Raw genomic sequence first — 13,901 nt, 5'->3', positions numbered from 1 at the left:
TATTTATATTATTTTTAATTCTAGTGACTTTCTCCATCAGGACAGATGCTAGGCCTGCGATATATTCACTCTTACATTCCTAGATCCCAGCTAATTCCCAGAATATATTACATGTTCAACAAATATTTACTGAAATAGAAAACAAAGAATGGAATAGACCCCAAAGTAAAAATCTGTCCTTTTGTTTTTAATATCTTTATCTTGCACATCTTAATTAAAACATACTGCAGATGATTTTGGAGCACTAGTAGAATATTTGAGGTAGATATTCAATATTGAACCCAAAATGCAGGCACTGTAGGAAGTATAGAATAAAAAAATAACTGCATTGTCTGAATACTCCCCAAACAACAGATATTAGGCGGCATGCATCCACCCCTGGTAACTGGCACTCTTTTTAATCTCAACTTTACACGAGGACACCAAGACGCAGATAGTAACGTACCTGTTATCATAAGAGGGTTGCAGTGGCGGAGCCAGACCTCTTTGATTCCGGCACCTAAGTGCCTCATCACTACTTCAGGCTTGTGCCTCCATTAGGACATGGCACAAGCCTTGTCACAAGCCTGTCGTGACAAGTCTAACTAACAAGACTAATATATAGAACAAAAAAGAAAGAAAAGTCAATATTATTTATTCTGTTCATTTTCTTTATTGTGGGTCAAATGTGCATGATGATTATTACTATAATCGCATGTTATGAAAGGTTAATTAGTAATTAAAACCAAATTAAAGATCCTCTCAGGAAAAAAAATATTCTATTTTTATTTATTTTTTTCCTTTTCATTTTCCCTATTATTATTGTTGACATTACTGAAGATGTCCACATTTTCCCACCCTTTGTCCCCCCTCCTTCCAGGCCCCTCACACAAGGAATTTTTAGAGAAATCAATTTATGGTCACAAAATCCCTGTTTAACCAAGTCTAAAACCTCACTCAACCATTCAGAAAAATATAATAATATTTTACAAAGATTTCAAGTAGGAAATGAGGTTGGTAACAAAATTGAAAATTGAGGATAAATTTTATTTTAAAAATTTAATATTAATAATAGAGCACAGATTTATGCTTGATTATATAAATATATTTTACATTTATATATAAATATTAAAATGTTATAACTGACAAGTATAAAATATTTATATATTTTTATTTGCATGTAAAATATTTTAATACTGTTTTACTGTTATTAATTTATTATACATTTAAATATATGAAATAGTACTTGTAAGTATACTTTTGACAACAAAATTAGAATTCAGAACAGTAAGAAGTTAGGGAGGAAGCATGCTTTGTCAAAAACTAATTTTAATGAGTCTTGTTCATCTAAACCAAAAAAAAAATTCTTCATTCTCTCAATAAATGTTTATTTTGTGTTTTAAGTCTAAAGAAGTTATGGCAAAAATGCTTCACAAGAAATTCTGTATGCAGCCCTGGTGTAGCTCAGTGGACTGAGCACGGGCCTGCAAACCAAAGGATCGCAGTTCGATTCCCAGTCAGGGCACACACCTGGGTTGCAGGCCAGATCCCAGCAGGGGACGCACGAGAGGCAACCATACATTGATATTTCTCTCCCCTTCTCCTTCCCTCTCCCTCTAAAGATAGATAAATAAAATTTTGAAAAAAAATTCTGTATGCAGTATCACAATGACTGTTTTACTGATTTGTACTATTAAGTTCTTATTTGTCTACTAAGCATTAATAAACAAGAGAAAAGATGCTGAAAATATAAGTTTTTTAGGAGATATAATAACTTCCATTGTAGTTTGAAAAAGAAATTCTAGTATTTGTATTTAATTTTGTTTTAAATAAATTTATTATTGGAGTTTTGATAAAGTTCACTTCTAGACCGCATGAAATTTTAAATTTAGAAGCTATATACTAACTAAATTTTAAAAATAACATTAAAATGTTATTTTAAAAATCCCCAAATTCTTAGCAATAACTTATACTTTGCAATAACTTATCAGGTAGCATAAGAGAAAAGGAAAATAAGACATGTTTTGAACTACTGTAACCCAGTTCATAAACTATATAGCACCCCAAAGACTGGAAGAAAATGACATTGTCAAGATAATTTATTTTTCTAGTCAGTCATTAATATATTTTTTAAAGAGTTTATTTTTTAATCTCTAGAGAAAGGGGAGGGGGAGGAGAAACAGAGGGAAACATCTATGTGCCAGAGGCGCATCAGTTGATTGCCGTTTGCACCCCCCCAACTGGGGACCTGGCCTGCAACCGGAGCCTGTGCTCTGACTGGGACTTGAACTGGCAGCCTTTCCATTCACAGGCCTGCAACTCAGTCCACTGAGCTACACCAGCCAAGGTTGTAATTATTATTTTTATTATGACTTGACCAAGTCCATAAGCTCCTCTTTCTTTATTTCATCATATGTCCTGAAATCTAATCAAATGTTATCTATTTTAGATTATCTACTGCCTCTGCCAATGCTTGCCAGTCTTTCAAAAAGACTAAAACAATTAGCTCCAGTTGGTAGTTTGACTGGAAAAGAATATATTCTATGGCCACTTAAAGTCAACTTCCTAAAAACTGTTTTATAAAAGCTGTCAATCCCACCATAAAAGCCTCTGGGTTCTAGAGTGAGTATATTTTTTCTTTTGAAAGTGTCAGTTTCACGGCCCCATTCTCCATGAGAGTTTTAGTATTTTGCTAAGGAAATTAGTATTCTCCTGACCAACACCTTCTATTTAGTGTAGTGCTTCAGCAAGTGCCAACATGCATGTCTGCATGGCAGCTGATTGCTGGAACTCCTCATCCTCATAAACTTCCAGACATTTTTATTACATTGAGTAGGGTGTTAAGTAGATACATCTTGATGACTTTTAAATATAATTATACAGCATTAATTAGAGGGTAAGAAAAAATTGCAATGCCTTCCATTTCTTTGAAATTATGTAAACAGAGGCTTCCCGGCATGACACCCCAACTAATATTTAGGAACGTGCCAACACTTAAACATGTAAATCCATTTCATTTGAGTAAAGCAAATAAATATTGAGTTTCATTTATCTTTGAACACATTCCCAAGTAGTATCTTCATGAAATTTAAACTGGTTTCATGTATTGAATTCTAAAATTTTAAACAATAGTCTACCATGAGTTCATTTGAGCCTCATATTGTTTGCATCAAATCAGTTTATATCTATAAATGTATAACAACACTAAACAAACAAACTCCATTGTTGGTCACCTTTGGAGGGTGACCAACTCATTATTGGGGAAATTATAGGGAACCAACTCATTATTCTGGAAATCAGTGAATAAAGGGAAAGAATCATACATTTATTCTGCCCTTCCATTCTGACATGTAGTTCAGGCCAACCAAATGGTTGATGAAAGAAAGTTTCTCCTTATATAAGTAACTGAACAAACACATGAAAAAGAATGACAATTACCTAACATCATTTGGCAACCCTAAATTAATTAATGGATTTAAGTAAAGATCAATGGCTTCAAACATCACAAAAAGAGAAACCACCAGACATTTTGTACTCCTGACAGAATTATACAAATATCATCTATATTCTTTTGAGCCTGAAATCAGATCAAGCCTTGAGATCAATTGATCAATTTACAGAAAATACAAGAAATACAGAAAACACAGAGGAATATATTGAATGACAGCATAAGGTGCAAATGGCAAAATTCATACTGTGAAAATATATTACAGCTCAGTTTCTTGCACAAATAAATTACAAGGAAAAAATAAAGAGATGAATAAATTTGGACATATCATTCCATAGTATTTTTAGTATTTTTAGACAGTATTTCTACTATTTGTGTTCCAAAGTTCTTTTTCTCTCATTACTCAAGAATTAATATAGTTATAATCTATCTTTCTAATTTTATGCTTCTATTTCCCTTTTCTCAGGTGACAATAACAACAAAATTCTCAAGCTAGAAAGCAGTATCTTTTCTTATTGAGGAAAGAGGAAAACCAAGCATGTAAAATTCTTTACTTCCTTAGATACGGACAGGCAGTTTTTCCATTCTTACCCAGGATTCCTGTGATAGTTTGCTAGGACACCCATGAAAAAAAACACTACAGACCGGAAGCTTAAACAACAGAATTTTCTCACAGTTCTGGAGGTTAGAAGTCCAAAATCAAGGTACTGACAGGTTTGGTGTCTTCCTCTTTTTTTTTTTGCTGTCTTCCGAGGCCTCTTTCCTACAGCTTACAGGGGGCCACCTTCACCTTCTTGTTGTGTCTTCACATGGTCTTTACTCCATGTGTGTGCCCCTGGTGTCTCTCAGCATGTCCTTTTCATTTTTCTTTTATAAGGACACCAGTCAGATTGGATTAGTGTCTACCCTAATAGCCTTATTTTAATTTAATCATCCCAACTTTTGGAGGTGGGGACACAACTTTCAGCCTGTAACAGGTCCATTCAGCATCTCACTGCCATGTTTAAAAGGTTTGAAATTTTAAACTCAGATTGGCTCAAAATCTAAACCCTTGAAGTTCATGGACTGATTATGGAATCTTCATCTTGCAGTCTGCATCCCAACAGTCTTACTTGTTGACTAATCCTCTAATTCTCGACCTGTGCTCTCCAATATGGTAGTCACACCTAACCGAGAACTCGACCGTGGCCAGTCCAAATTGAGATGTAAGCATAAACTACACTGAATTTCAAAACCTTGGTAAGAAAAAATAATCTCTCAATAATTTTCATATTGATTCACACTTAAATATTTTGGATACATAATCATTTGTTCCTTTTTTAAAAATGTGCTTACTGAAAATGTTTTAAAATTATGTGGCTTGTATTATAGTTCCATTGGATGGTGCATTCCAACTTTCATCTATGTGTCATCAAAGACTCACTTTGAGGACTTTCTTAAGACTTCCAATTTGTAACTCTTTTGAGAATCCCTTCTGGAGAAGCCCTTCCCTATTCACACCCTGATTACTGAGGTATAGAATTCTAACACTATCTGCAGTCCTTCACGTGTCAGACCTAAGGAACTCTTGCCCACTTACTAGGAAGACAATCTTTGAAGTTTGTTGTATTTACTGAAGTCCTAAATGACAAGTAGTCCTGTTGCCTTTTACCTTTCCCCAGATAAACTGTAACAGCAACTGTCTTTCCACCCCCCCCCACCAGTACTAAAAAGGATAATGCTTTAATTTTTTCCTAACACGAACTGTGGTTATGAGAATTTCTAGAATTCTGCAATTACTTTATGTACTTGCAGCTGCTGAATCTTATGAGTGGATATTGTTTTGTCCTAAAAGACCATGTTGGTAACTGTAGACTATATTTCAGGATCAGTAATTTTATCCTTTTTTCAGGAATATAAAATATGATTAACATTCACCCCTTTAAAAATATTTTCCATTTTTTAAGATAGCATTGCTGGGTGTAATTTAAAGGAGTGCTCAAACTTCAATCACCAGCAGGGACTGGAACCCCCCCTCACCCAAATTGAAAGCCTTTTAAAATTCCTGTTTGCTACACCCTGCTTTAAGCACTTTCATATAGCTGGGAAGTAGAGAAGAAAAAAGTGCTCCATTTGCAGAATGAATTGTAAAAGAAAAGAGCTAACAGTCCTGTTACTTAACCAGTTTTTTAAAATTTTCAAAGCTAACTTGGACTATCTACATTTAAGTACATCCAGCTCCCAGTTAGAGCTCCCGAAAATACATGCATGCAGAAACACCCTTCTTGCAAATCCCTAACTTTAATAGAAAATTTTTACCGAGTTTACAATCATTAGGAAAAAATGTAACCAAATTGCATTATTTCTCAAATATATTAAGTTCTACTGTTAAAAATTGATTTGTGAGCCTAACTCACCTTCAATAAATATTTTATATCCAAAATATGTCCTTACCTAAGTTATACTTACCATCAACATTTACGATTCAAAATTTTTCTGTAAAACTTGCATTTTAAAATTAAATTTGTAAAAAATCCTATTTTAGCAAGCTTTATTATATCAACTGGTAAAACTTTATTTTACAAGCAATAGGAATTGGATCAAATGATTATTATAATCCAGAAGAAGTATTTTTATAACCATAGCAAATGCCATTATACATACTGCCAATACAGATTTAATAGACAATACTGAACTGTACAAGAGTTATTTATTTTTCCTTAATCTCAAAGCTATTTTTAGTAATACAAAAAGCCATATTAACATTTTTCCATTAGAAAACAATGTGATGTACAAAACTTTGGATGAGAAGATATATGTCAAATCTCATTTAATCACTTGGTGGAAAACCCACCACTCCATCAATACCACCCAAAGCGTTTTTAGGCAATGATTAAAATCAAAATAATGCATCTTAATAAATTCCAGGTGTTAGAAGAACAAACCTAGCAATATAGTTGGCAACACAGCATTTTTGAGTACTCAAGAGTTACGTTTTAAATCCATTTTTTTCTGAATCCTATCACATACCAGGCACTGTACTTCGCCAAGCAGGTATTTGAGAAAAAGCAGTAGTCCTTTGGTTACCAGATCTGACTCTGAACTTTCAAACATCCTCCAAGATGAAGAAACAACTGAAAAGTACACACTCTTCCAAACATTATTTTATTAATGAGGAGGGTGTTTGATAGGGAGGGGTCACAAACTATCATTTGACTCATTATTCCAATTAAAAGCACATTTCAAAAGCTAATTTGTTATGAGTTACAGATTTGGCATTCAGGTGGTACAAATGTGGTTCACTGACTCATTGTGAACTCTACAGGGCACACTGCTCAAAAGTAGCAAAGCAGGTGTACGTAAACAAATTTTCTTTGTATTTAAGGAATGGTATTTGATACACACCTTATCTTAAAAATCCAACTGAGTTTAGGGTAAAGAAAATAGATCCAGCTATGGGAGGGATGGTAAAGAACAAAGAAGGCAAACTAGTAAGGATTATTACTATAATAAAGAAATATTATTATCTTTTCCTTTGAGTAACAAGATGCTAATGCACTACTTTTATTTTAAAAAAATGCTTACAGTTATTGAATTGAGGCAAGTACTAAAGGCCCATAAACTGACAATGTCATCCACTCACCATTACTTCTTCACATTAGCCTGTTTTCCTAAGGTATCACACACAATCTAGGCAATAATTTGGAAAATTAGCCAAGCATTAAGTAATTACAATGGCAGGTTTAAGACAGCATCAATTCTTGAAACACATTTGGCCACTTCTCATGACCCATCTGCAGTTTGAATTAAATAAACTCAGGCATTATCAATTTAAGTTTCTAGATCTGCATGACAAAAAAATTAGTTTCATGAATTTTTCAGACATTTAAATTGTCTTTGGGTCTCATTGCTTTTGTATTAAATGACTTATTCTGCCACGCTATGTAACTACAATAAAAACAATTTTTCAATTTTTAAATGAAAACTAATGTTAATGCAGATAAACGGTAACAGATTTGACATGGAATGTTTTAAGATCTTCCTGTATATAATCCGACACTGCTGATTATTAATTTGTTTGAAAAGTTCAAATTATAAACCACGAGATAATTTACTGTTTGATGGCATGCAAGATCTTCCTCAAAATTATCCTAAGACCTAGAAGTCTCAGTATTTTACCAAAACATAAAGAAACACAACAAATTTGTACATTTTATTCACATTTATTTTTCGCTTTTAGTGTGCTCACAGAAAATTAGAACACCTTAAGCAGGAGTTTAATAGCAATTTTTGTAAGCAAAGTTACATTCCATCTCTAAGTCAAATTGGTCAAAGCTTCTCCAGTATTTACAAAACATGATAGACAAGATGCTACACAAAACCATTGCATCTGAAGAATTTTTCCGTTATTCTCAAAGACAACTGGAAAAGAAAGCATTGTCTGTTGTAATCAAAAACATACCACAGTATAAACAGTAACCATTCCACTTATCACAGCTTGGTTGAGTTTAAAATCTGTGTTTAAAAGGTCCAAGATGACTGCAGTTTTACAAAAATGGGCAGGGTGGAAAGTTGCAAACTTCATGTGCTTCTGGATATCAAGATTTGTTTTTATACAATAGTCACAGTTAAAAACACCCTGCTGGTAATACATAATTACACTTTATTAAGGTCATAAACCAGCAATAAACAATAAGCCTATACAACTTGTAGTTCTACTTAATCACTGACTGGACAGCTAACATGAGATAAGTGAAAAGTTCCTATGGTTTAAATGAACTCCTAAGACTATGATCTTTTTAAAAATCTGGGTATCGGTGTTTTTTTTTCTCTTTCTTTCTTTCTTAGTCAAGACTTGTAGTGTTGTAAACCTGCCTCCCAAAATACAGCCTAATAACTTTTCTTATTAAAAAAAAAAAGACTAAGCCTTTATGCCATCATTTGTAGTGGCACATCATCTTGGCAATGCTCTGTACCACTTAGATTTCCCCATCGTGGCCCCAGCACTTCATTGGATACCCCCTTTTTTGACCCACCCATCTCCTTCATATATATATGGGTATGTCCATAGATTGACAAAGAAAGTTTACATTTTTGAATAAAGATGCAAAGTATGCAAAAAACATTAATACTGATGCAAAAAACAAAAATAAGAAAAACAAGGCAGAGGAAGTTAAGCTCTCCTCGACCTGTTGGAATGGTGGTAACAGAATGATCTGAGATGGGATCTGTGGGGAGGGGGGAAAACAAAATTTGCTGCTTAAAAAAAAAGGAAAATAAAAAGAGACATCTTTAAAATCAATCCCTGGTTGTAGACAAGTTCTCCAAAACCAGTACCTGGCACCACTCCAACAAACAAACGGGGGGAGAAAAGTTCTTCGATTATCTCAAAATATCTGGCCCGTTTACTCTGCCGCCTCCGCCGGGGGGGCTTCCGGACTGCACTCGGGCTGGGCCTCCTGTGAGGGGGCTGCGCAGGCTGACGAGGCTGACACGGCCGCGGCCTCCTCCGCGGGGGCCGCCTCCTGCTCCGGGGTCGCGCCGGGCCCGGAGGCGGAGGGCGCCTCGCAGGCGGCGGCGGCGCTGGCCCCGGCCTCCTCGGCCTTCTCCTCCGCCTTGGCGGGCTCCTCGGCGGCCTTAGCCTCCTCGCTGGCCGGCGGCTTCTCGGGCGCGACGGCGGCCTCCTCCGGCTTTGCCTCCTGCGGGTCGCCGGCAGCCGCCCCCTCCTCGCCCGCCGCGGCCTCCTCGCTGGACGCCCCCGCCGGCTCCCCGGGGGCCGCGCCCGCCTCTGCGGCGGCCGAAGCGGCGCCCCCAGTGGCCTCGTCCTTGCCGCCTTCGGCGGAGGCACCAGCTGCGCCCTCGGCCTCGCCGCCCTCTCCCACCTCCTTTTTGTTCTTCTTGAAGGAGAAGCCGCTCAACTTGAAAGATTTCTTGAAGGAAAAGCGCTTCTTTTTTTTTTTCGGGGTCTCGTTGCTGGGCGAGGGCGTGGCCCCATCCTCGGCCTTGGGCGAAGACGTCGAGGAGGCGGCCGACGCGGCCTCCCCCTCGGCGGCCGTGGGCGAGCCTGGCTCGGCGGCCTCTCCCTCCGAGGGGGCCTCCTTCTCCGCGGGGCTGGCTCCGGCCTCGGGGGCGGCCGCCGGCTCCTCTTTCTCCGCCGCGGAGGGCGAGGCCGCTCCGCTACCCGCGGCCGCGGGCTCCTCCTTGTCGGCGGCCGGGGCGCTGCCGTTGGCCTGCAGCTCCTCCTTGGCACCGGGCTCGGCGGCCGCGGGAGAAGCGTCGCCGTTTACCTTCACGTGGCCATTTTCCTGCGGGGCAGAAAAAATGGGAGCGTCACTGAAGCGGCCGGGGCGCCGCTATTCCCGCCTCATCCACGGACTGAGAAGAACCAGCTTCCCCCCGGAATCCATCTGGCTTTGGAGCCGCATCCCCCCTTTTGTGGGAAGGCGGGGCTGGATGCTCAGACAAGAACTCTAGAAAGAAATGGGTGCAGTGCCATTTCGGGCGCTCTCAAGGCACAGAAGTAACGTCAACTACCCGACAAATGCCCTACGGATTTAAAAGGGCCGAGTCCCAAACCGTGAAAGCAAAGGGTAACCCATTCCAGCCCTGGCCTCACGGGCTTTGGTGGAAAGGAGCCAAATAATACATGATACACCAAACGCTCTTTGGAAGAAGGGGGAGCCTGAGGCAGTGGTCTAGATTACACAGCGCCTTTCTCCCTAAACTCCAAAGGGCTGTGGAAGACATCCAAGAACTCCCAGGGGGAATCAGCGCCCCAGCCAGAAACTACCCCCTGGCTGCGCGCGCGAAGGTTCTACGCCCGCCTAGGGCTTGGGATCGGCAGGGGGCGCTGCGCCTCCACCGCGCGGAGCTGGGCGCCCCGCGGCAAACCCGGAGGGGCGGGGCCGCCCGGCCACCCTGCCCAGCCCAGCCCAGCCTGGCCCTGCCCGCGGGCCGAGGCGTCCCCGAGCCCGGATCGCGCAGCCTTAGAGTCTTTAGACAAAGCTCAGGTTGGCTTCCTGGCATCCTGGTCAGAATTTCTAAGATATTTCCCCTACTTCCACGCCCACCTTCGCCCGTGATTCTGCGACACCGGGGCGCGGCTTATTTTGCATTTTTAACGGGTTCAAAGCCTCTTGGCAGAGCTTGTCTTCCCCAATAGGTTAGAGCAGGAAAAGCAACAAGGCTCTAGGAAAAGAGGCGTGGTGGGTACGCAGTGTTTGCGAGGCAGCCACCCATGGCCGACCTCTCGCGCCCACCGCACCGTAGCTATCCGCCTGGGTCTGGACAACGACGGGACGGCCCCCGCCGTGGTCTAGGAGCCACGCACACGAACGGACAATAAAGACCGAAACACACGAATTGCCTTTTCTTGACTACCTGGGCAGATTCTTCAAGGAACCACAGTCTTCCCATCCTAGGAACACCACTTAAAAATCAAATGGGTGTGTAATTCCACAAACAGCAATGAATAAAGATTCATAACAGTGGGAAAACCCAATGGAAAGACACCTCAGCCTAGCTCCAGCCAGCCGCCTTTCCAAGAACCCGGGGCACGCCGCCTCGGCATACAATAAGACAGTACTTCCCTCCTTGCCTTTCTCCACCGCCATCCTATAACGCGCCCCCCCCCCCACTTTCTCTACCCATATACACAATCACACCAGAAATCTTGAAGGCGACTCAGTCAAGACAACAAACGCGAGAGCCACCCAAACACCTTTGTGCCCACCAAAACACAAATGCAACCTGGCTGGGGGCGGCAGGGATGGGGGTGGGGGGTAGCATCTAGCTAGTCACGTTCTGCCAAGCTCAAAACACGCCATTTTAGACGATTTATCACTTCTTCCCTCCCGACTACACAAGGATTCTCCGGTAACCACTTCTTCGGGGGTGGGGGGAGACCTCTCCTATGAGAAATTGACAATTTAAGCTATCGCTTTCCATTCAACTTTAAGACTGGAATCCAGCCACGCTCCACTCCGCCGAATGCGCCTCGGGAGCGACCAGGAGGAAAGGGGAAGCGTCGGACTAGAGAAAGGCACCAAAGAAATAACCAGTATCACAGGTAGAATTTACCTGCCCATTCGCTTTGGAAGGCGACGAGGCCACAGCCGCCTCCCCGGGCCTCTCCGCGGTGGCTTCTCCCTTCGCAGCGGTCTTGGAGAACTGGGCACCCATACTGGCTTCTTCAACAAAGAAACTCAACAGATCCGAGGGGGGAACAAAGAGCCTCGGGTTGGTGAAACGACGGGGCGAGCAGCAGTAGCGGCGGCAGCAGCGGCGGCAGCGGCAGCAGCACACACACCAGAGGGAGGGGGGAGTGGGGGTGGTGAAGAGGACAGAACAGAACCGATTAAATACACTCCGGATAAAAAAATTTTAGTCGAAGAGATCAAAAAGCAGCAGCGCAGGAGGGAGGGGAAAGGGTGGAAAAGTCGAGCACAAAAAAAGGAGCCCAAGTGTAGTTTTTTAAAAAAATAAGTAATAAAAAATCCCAGATTTGTAGCCGCACTGTAGACAAGAGGAAAATGGAGAAATCTCCCTGGTTGCTAATAAGATGCGGGGTCCAACGCCCAAGTGCACAGATGAATGGGCTCGCGGGCGCTGACGCGGCCCCCGCGCACGCCGGCCAATCCGCGCGCCGCACACAAAGCAGGGGGCGGGGCCTGCTCGCCAGGCGAACAATGGAGCCGCGCTTTGCAAGCGGTTTGAAAATCAGCCTCAGACCGAGAATTAATGTCCTTCAAATGAATAAATCAGTTAAAAATACATGCCTCTCGACTACCTCTGCTAAAAATAATAATACATCACTTGATTGGCTTGCTTTGTTTGTAACTAATTAACGCAGGAGGGGTGGACTTGTGGATGGGGGCGGAGAAAGCGTTAACTTGACTCGCTTTGACTCTTGTCGGTCTATATTCGTGACTGTCTCAGTCCACTTGCTTCCCTCCCCCATCTCCCTCCGTGTGTTTATGTGTACGTGTGTGTGTGTGTAATAAAGACAATGGTTGGGATTTGGGTGCAGCATGTTTTCTTTCCCCGTAGTCCATATTGGTTTCACAGATACTGCACAGGGTTTGTTTTTTTAACGGTTGCAAATGTTAAATCGCCCCAAATTGAAAGGTATTTAAACCACGAAGATCGAATTTCGTCAAACTAGATCGCGAGTTAGAATTGGGTCTGTAGGCCAGATGTGGAAAATGCAAAAGCGGCAAGCAGCCGAAGCCACACTCTCTTCCCTATCCCACATTGGCACGAAATAAAATATTTCGAGATTGGCCTGCGGCGCTCATCAAACACTTCTCTTGACAATTCCCAATTAGTGATTCCCATCCCTTTTTCCCTCCCCACCCCCTACACACAGAATATAAAGTGAGGGCCATTTACAAAAGATCGAAATGGTTCACATTTTGTTACTGTATAAAGTGACGATTAATTTTCCTCTACGGTGAAAAGAGACACAGTCTCGAGTGCACGAATCCATATTTACAGTTGGGATGCAATTCCCGTCTATATGGATCGTTCTCAGCCTGCTGCTAGGATCTGGTGGACTCTTTATTTCTGAACATGTGTGAATGTGCACTCAAGTGGATGTACTTTCCCTCCAGGAAAGGAGGGAGGCAGGAGCGATAAAATCCTAACAACCGGATTGAAGATTACAGTTCTAAGGAAAAACTGTATGTTGAGAGATAGCAAGAAGACCCCTGAACGCTCCAAGTGTAACTTGGGTTATGGTTCCTTCTGTAAAGGGACACAGGACGCTTCCATCTGTACCTCCTGCTACCGAGGTACCTACCAGACGCTATTTGTCAGTGAAAGACTAGGCACTGATTTAAAGAATGGGGCGGGGGTGGGGCAAAAATCAAGCCTATAGCCAACTAAGCATTGTATTCTCCAAGTAAGTATTCTCCTACCAACTACATCTTTGCTTCCAAAGTTTTCACTCGTGTCCACATCAAGACCACCTTTTCTCGTTTACTTGTAGTGATCCTGAAATGGAAAATCTTTCGCTTATGGAGGTGAGAAGCAGTAGAAGGAATGGTTCATCTCCCCAGGTAATTGCTGGCTGAGTTCTCAGTTTTATTTTCTGTTTATTGTAGGGAAATGGGTCACGCTTTGAGTGAAAAAGATGGTTGGTTCAAGCCAATAACTCTTTGTTCAAGTATTGCTTTAAAAACTAGCAAACTGCGTATTTACACGAAGCTTCCTCTTCTCACTTTCTTCAGATGCATCACTCAATTACGAAGTCAAATCCCCCAGAGCTGACGGAAAGACGTGTCCGTAGAAGTGTATCTTGCCAACAGTGTTATCACCCTTAAAAAAGTCCGTTGGCCTGGCCGAATACCCCAGCCGCCTTGATGGACGCGCATCCCCTGTTCTAGCGGGGTTACAACTCGAAAAGCAGACTAGGATGATCCATAACCACCATCCAGGCGATTCTCAAAAGCTCCTTTAAGGCTGTTGGTTTCCCCCCACCCACAACGCGAATCAC

At 41.7% G+C, this 13,901-nt stretch overlaps 1 protein-coding gene across 1 annotated transcript; it reads right to left on the bottom strand.

Annotated features, from left to right (window-relative positions):
- Positions 1 to 6,178: 6,178 nt before the first annotated feature.
- Positions 6,179 to 12,020, bottom strand: MARCKS (myristoylated alanine rich protein kinase C substrate). Its single transcript, XM_037065075.1, has 2 exons — positions 11,486 to 12,020; positions 6,179 to 9,711 (listed from the first exon to the last, which is right to left on the bottom strand). Exons 1-2 carry the CDS (start codon positions 11,585 to 11,587, stop codon positions 8,812 to 8,814), a joined length of 1,002 nt encoding a protein of 333 aa, XP_036920970.1. The 5' UTR covers positions 11,588 to 12,020; the 3' UTR covers positions 6,179 to 8,811.
- Between the last annotated feature and the right edge of the window lie 1,881 nt (positions 12,021 to 13,901).

The sequence above is a fragment of the Sturnira hondurensis genome, unplaced genomic scaffold (genome assembly GCF_014824575.4).
Source record: "Sturnira hondurensis isolate 20B ecotype Veracruz unplaced genomic scaffold, ASM1482457v3 Scaffold0015596, whole genome shotgun sequence".
NCBI classification, from domain to species: domain Eukaryota; kingdom Metazoa; phylum Chordata; class Mammalia; order Chiroptera; family Phyllostomidae; genus Sturnira; species Sturnira hondurensis.
Note: the sequence above shows the minus strand (reverse complement) of the source record. Positions and strands in the feature narration are given on the sequence as shown.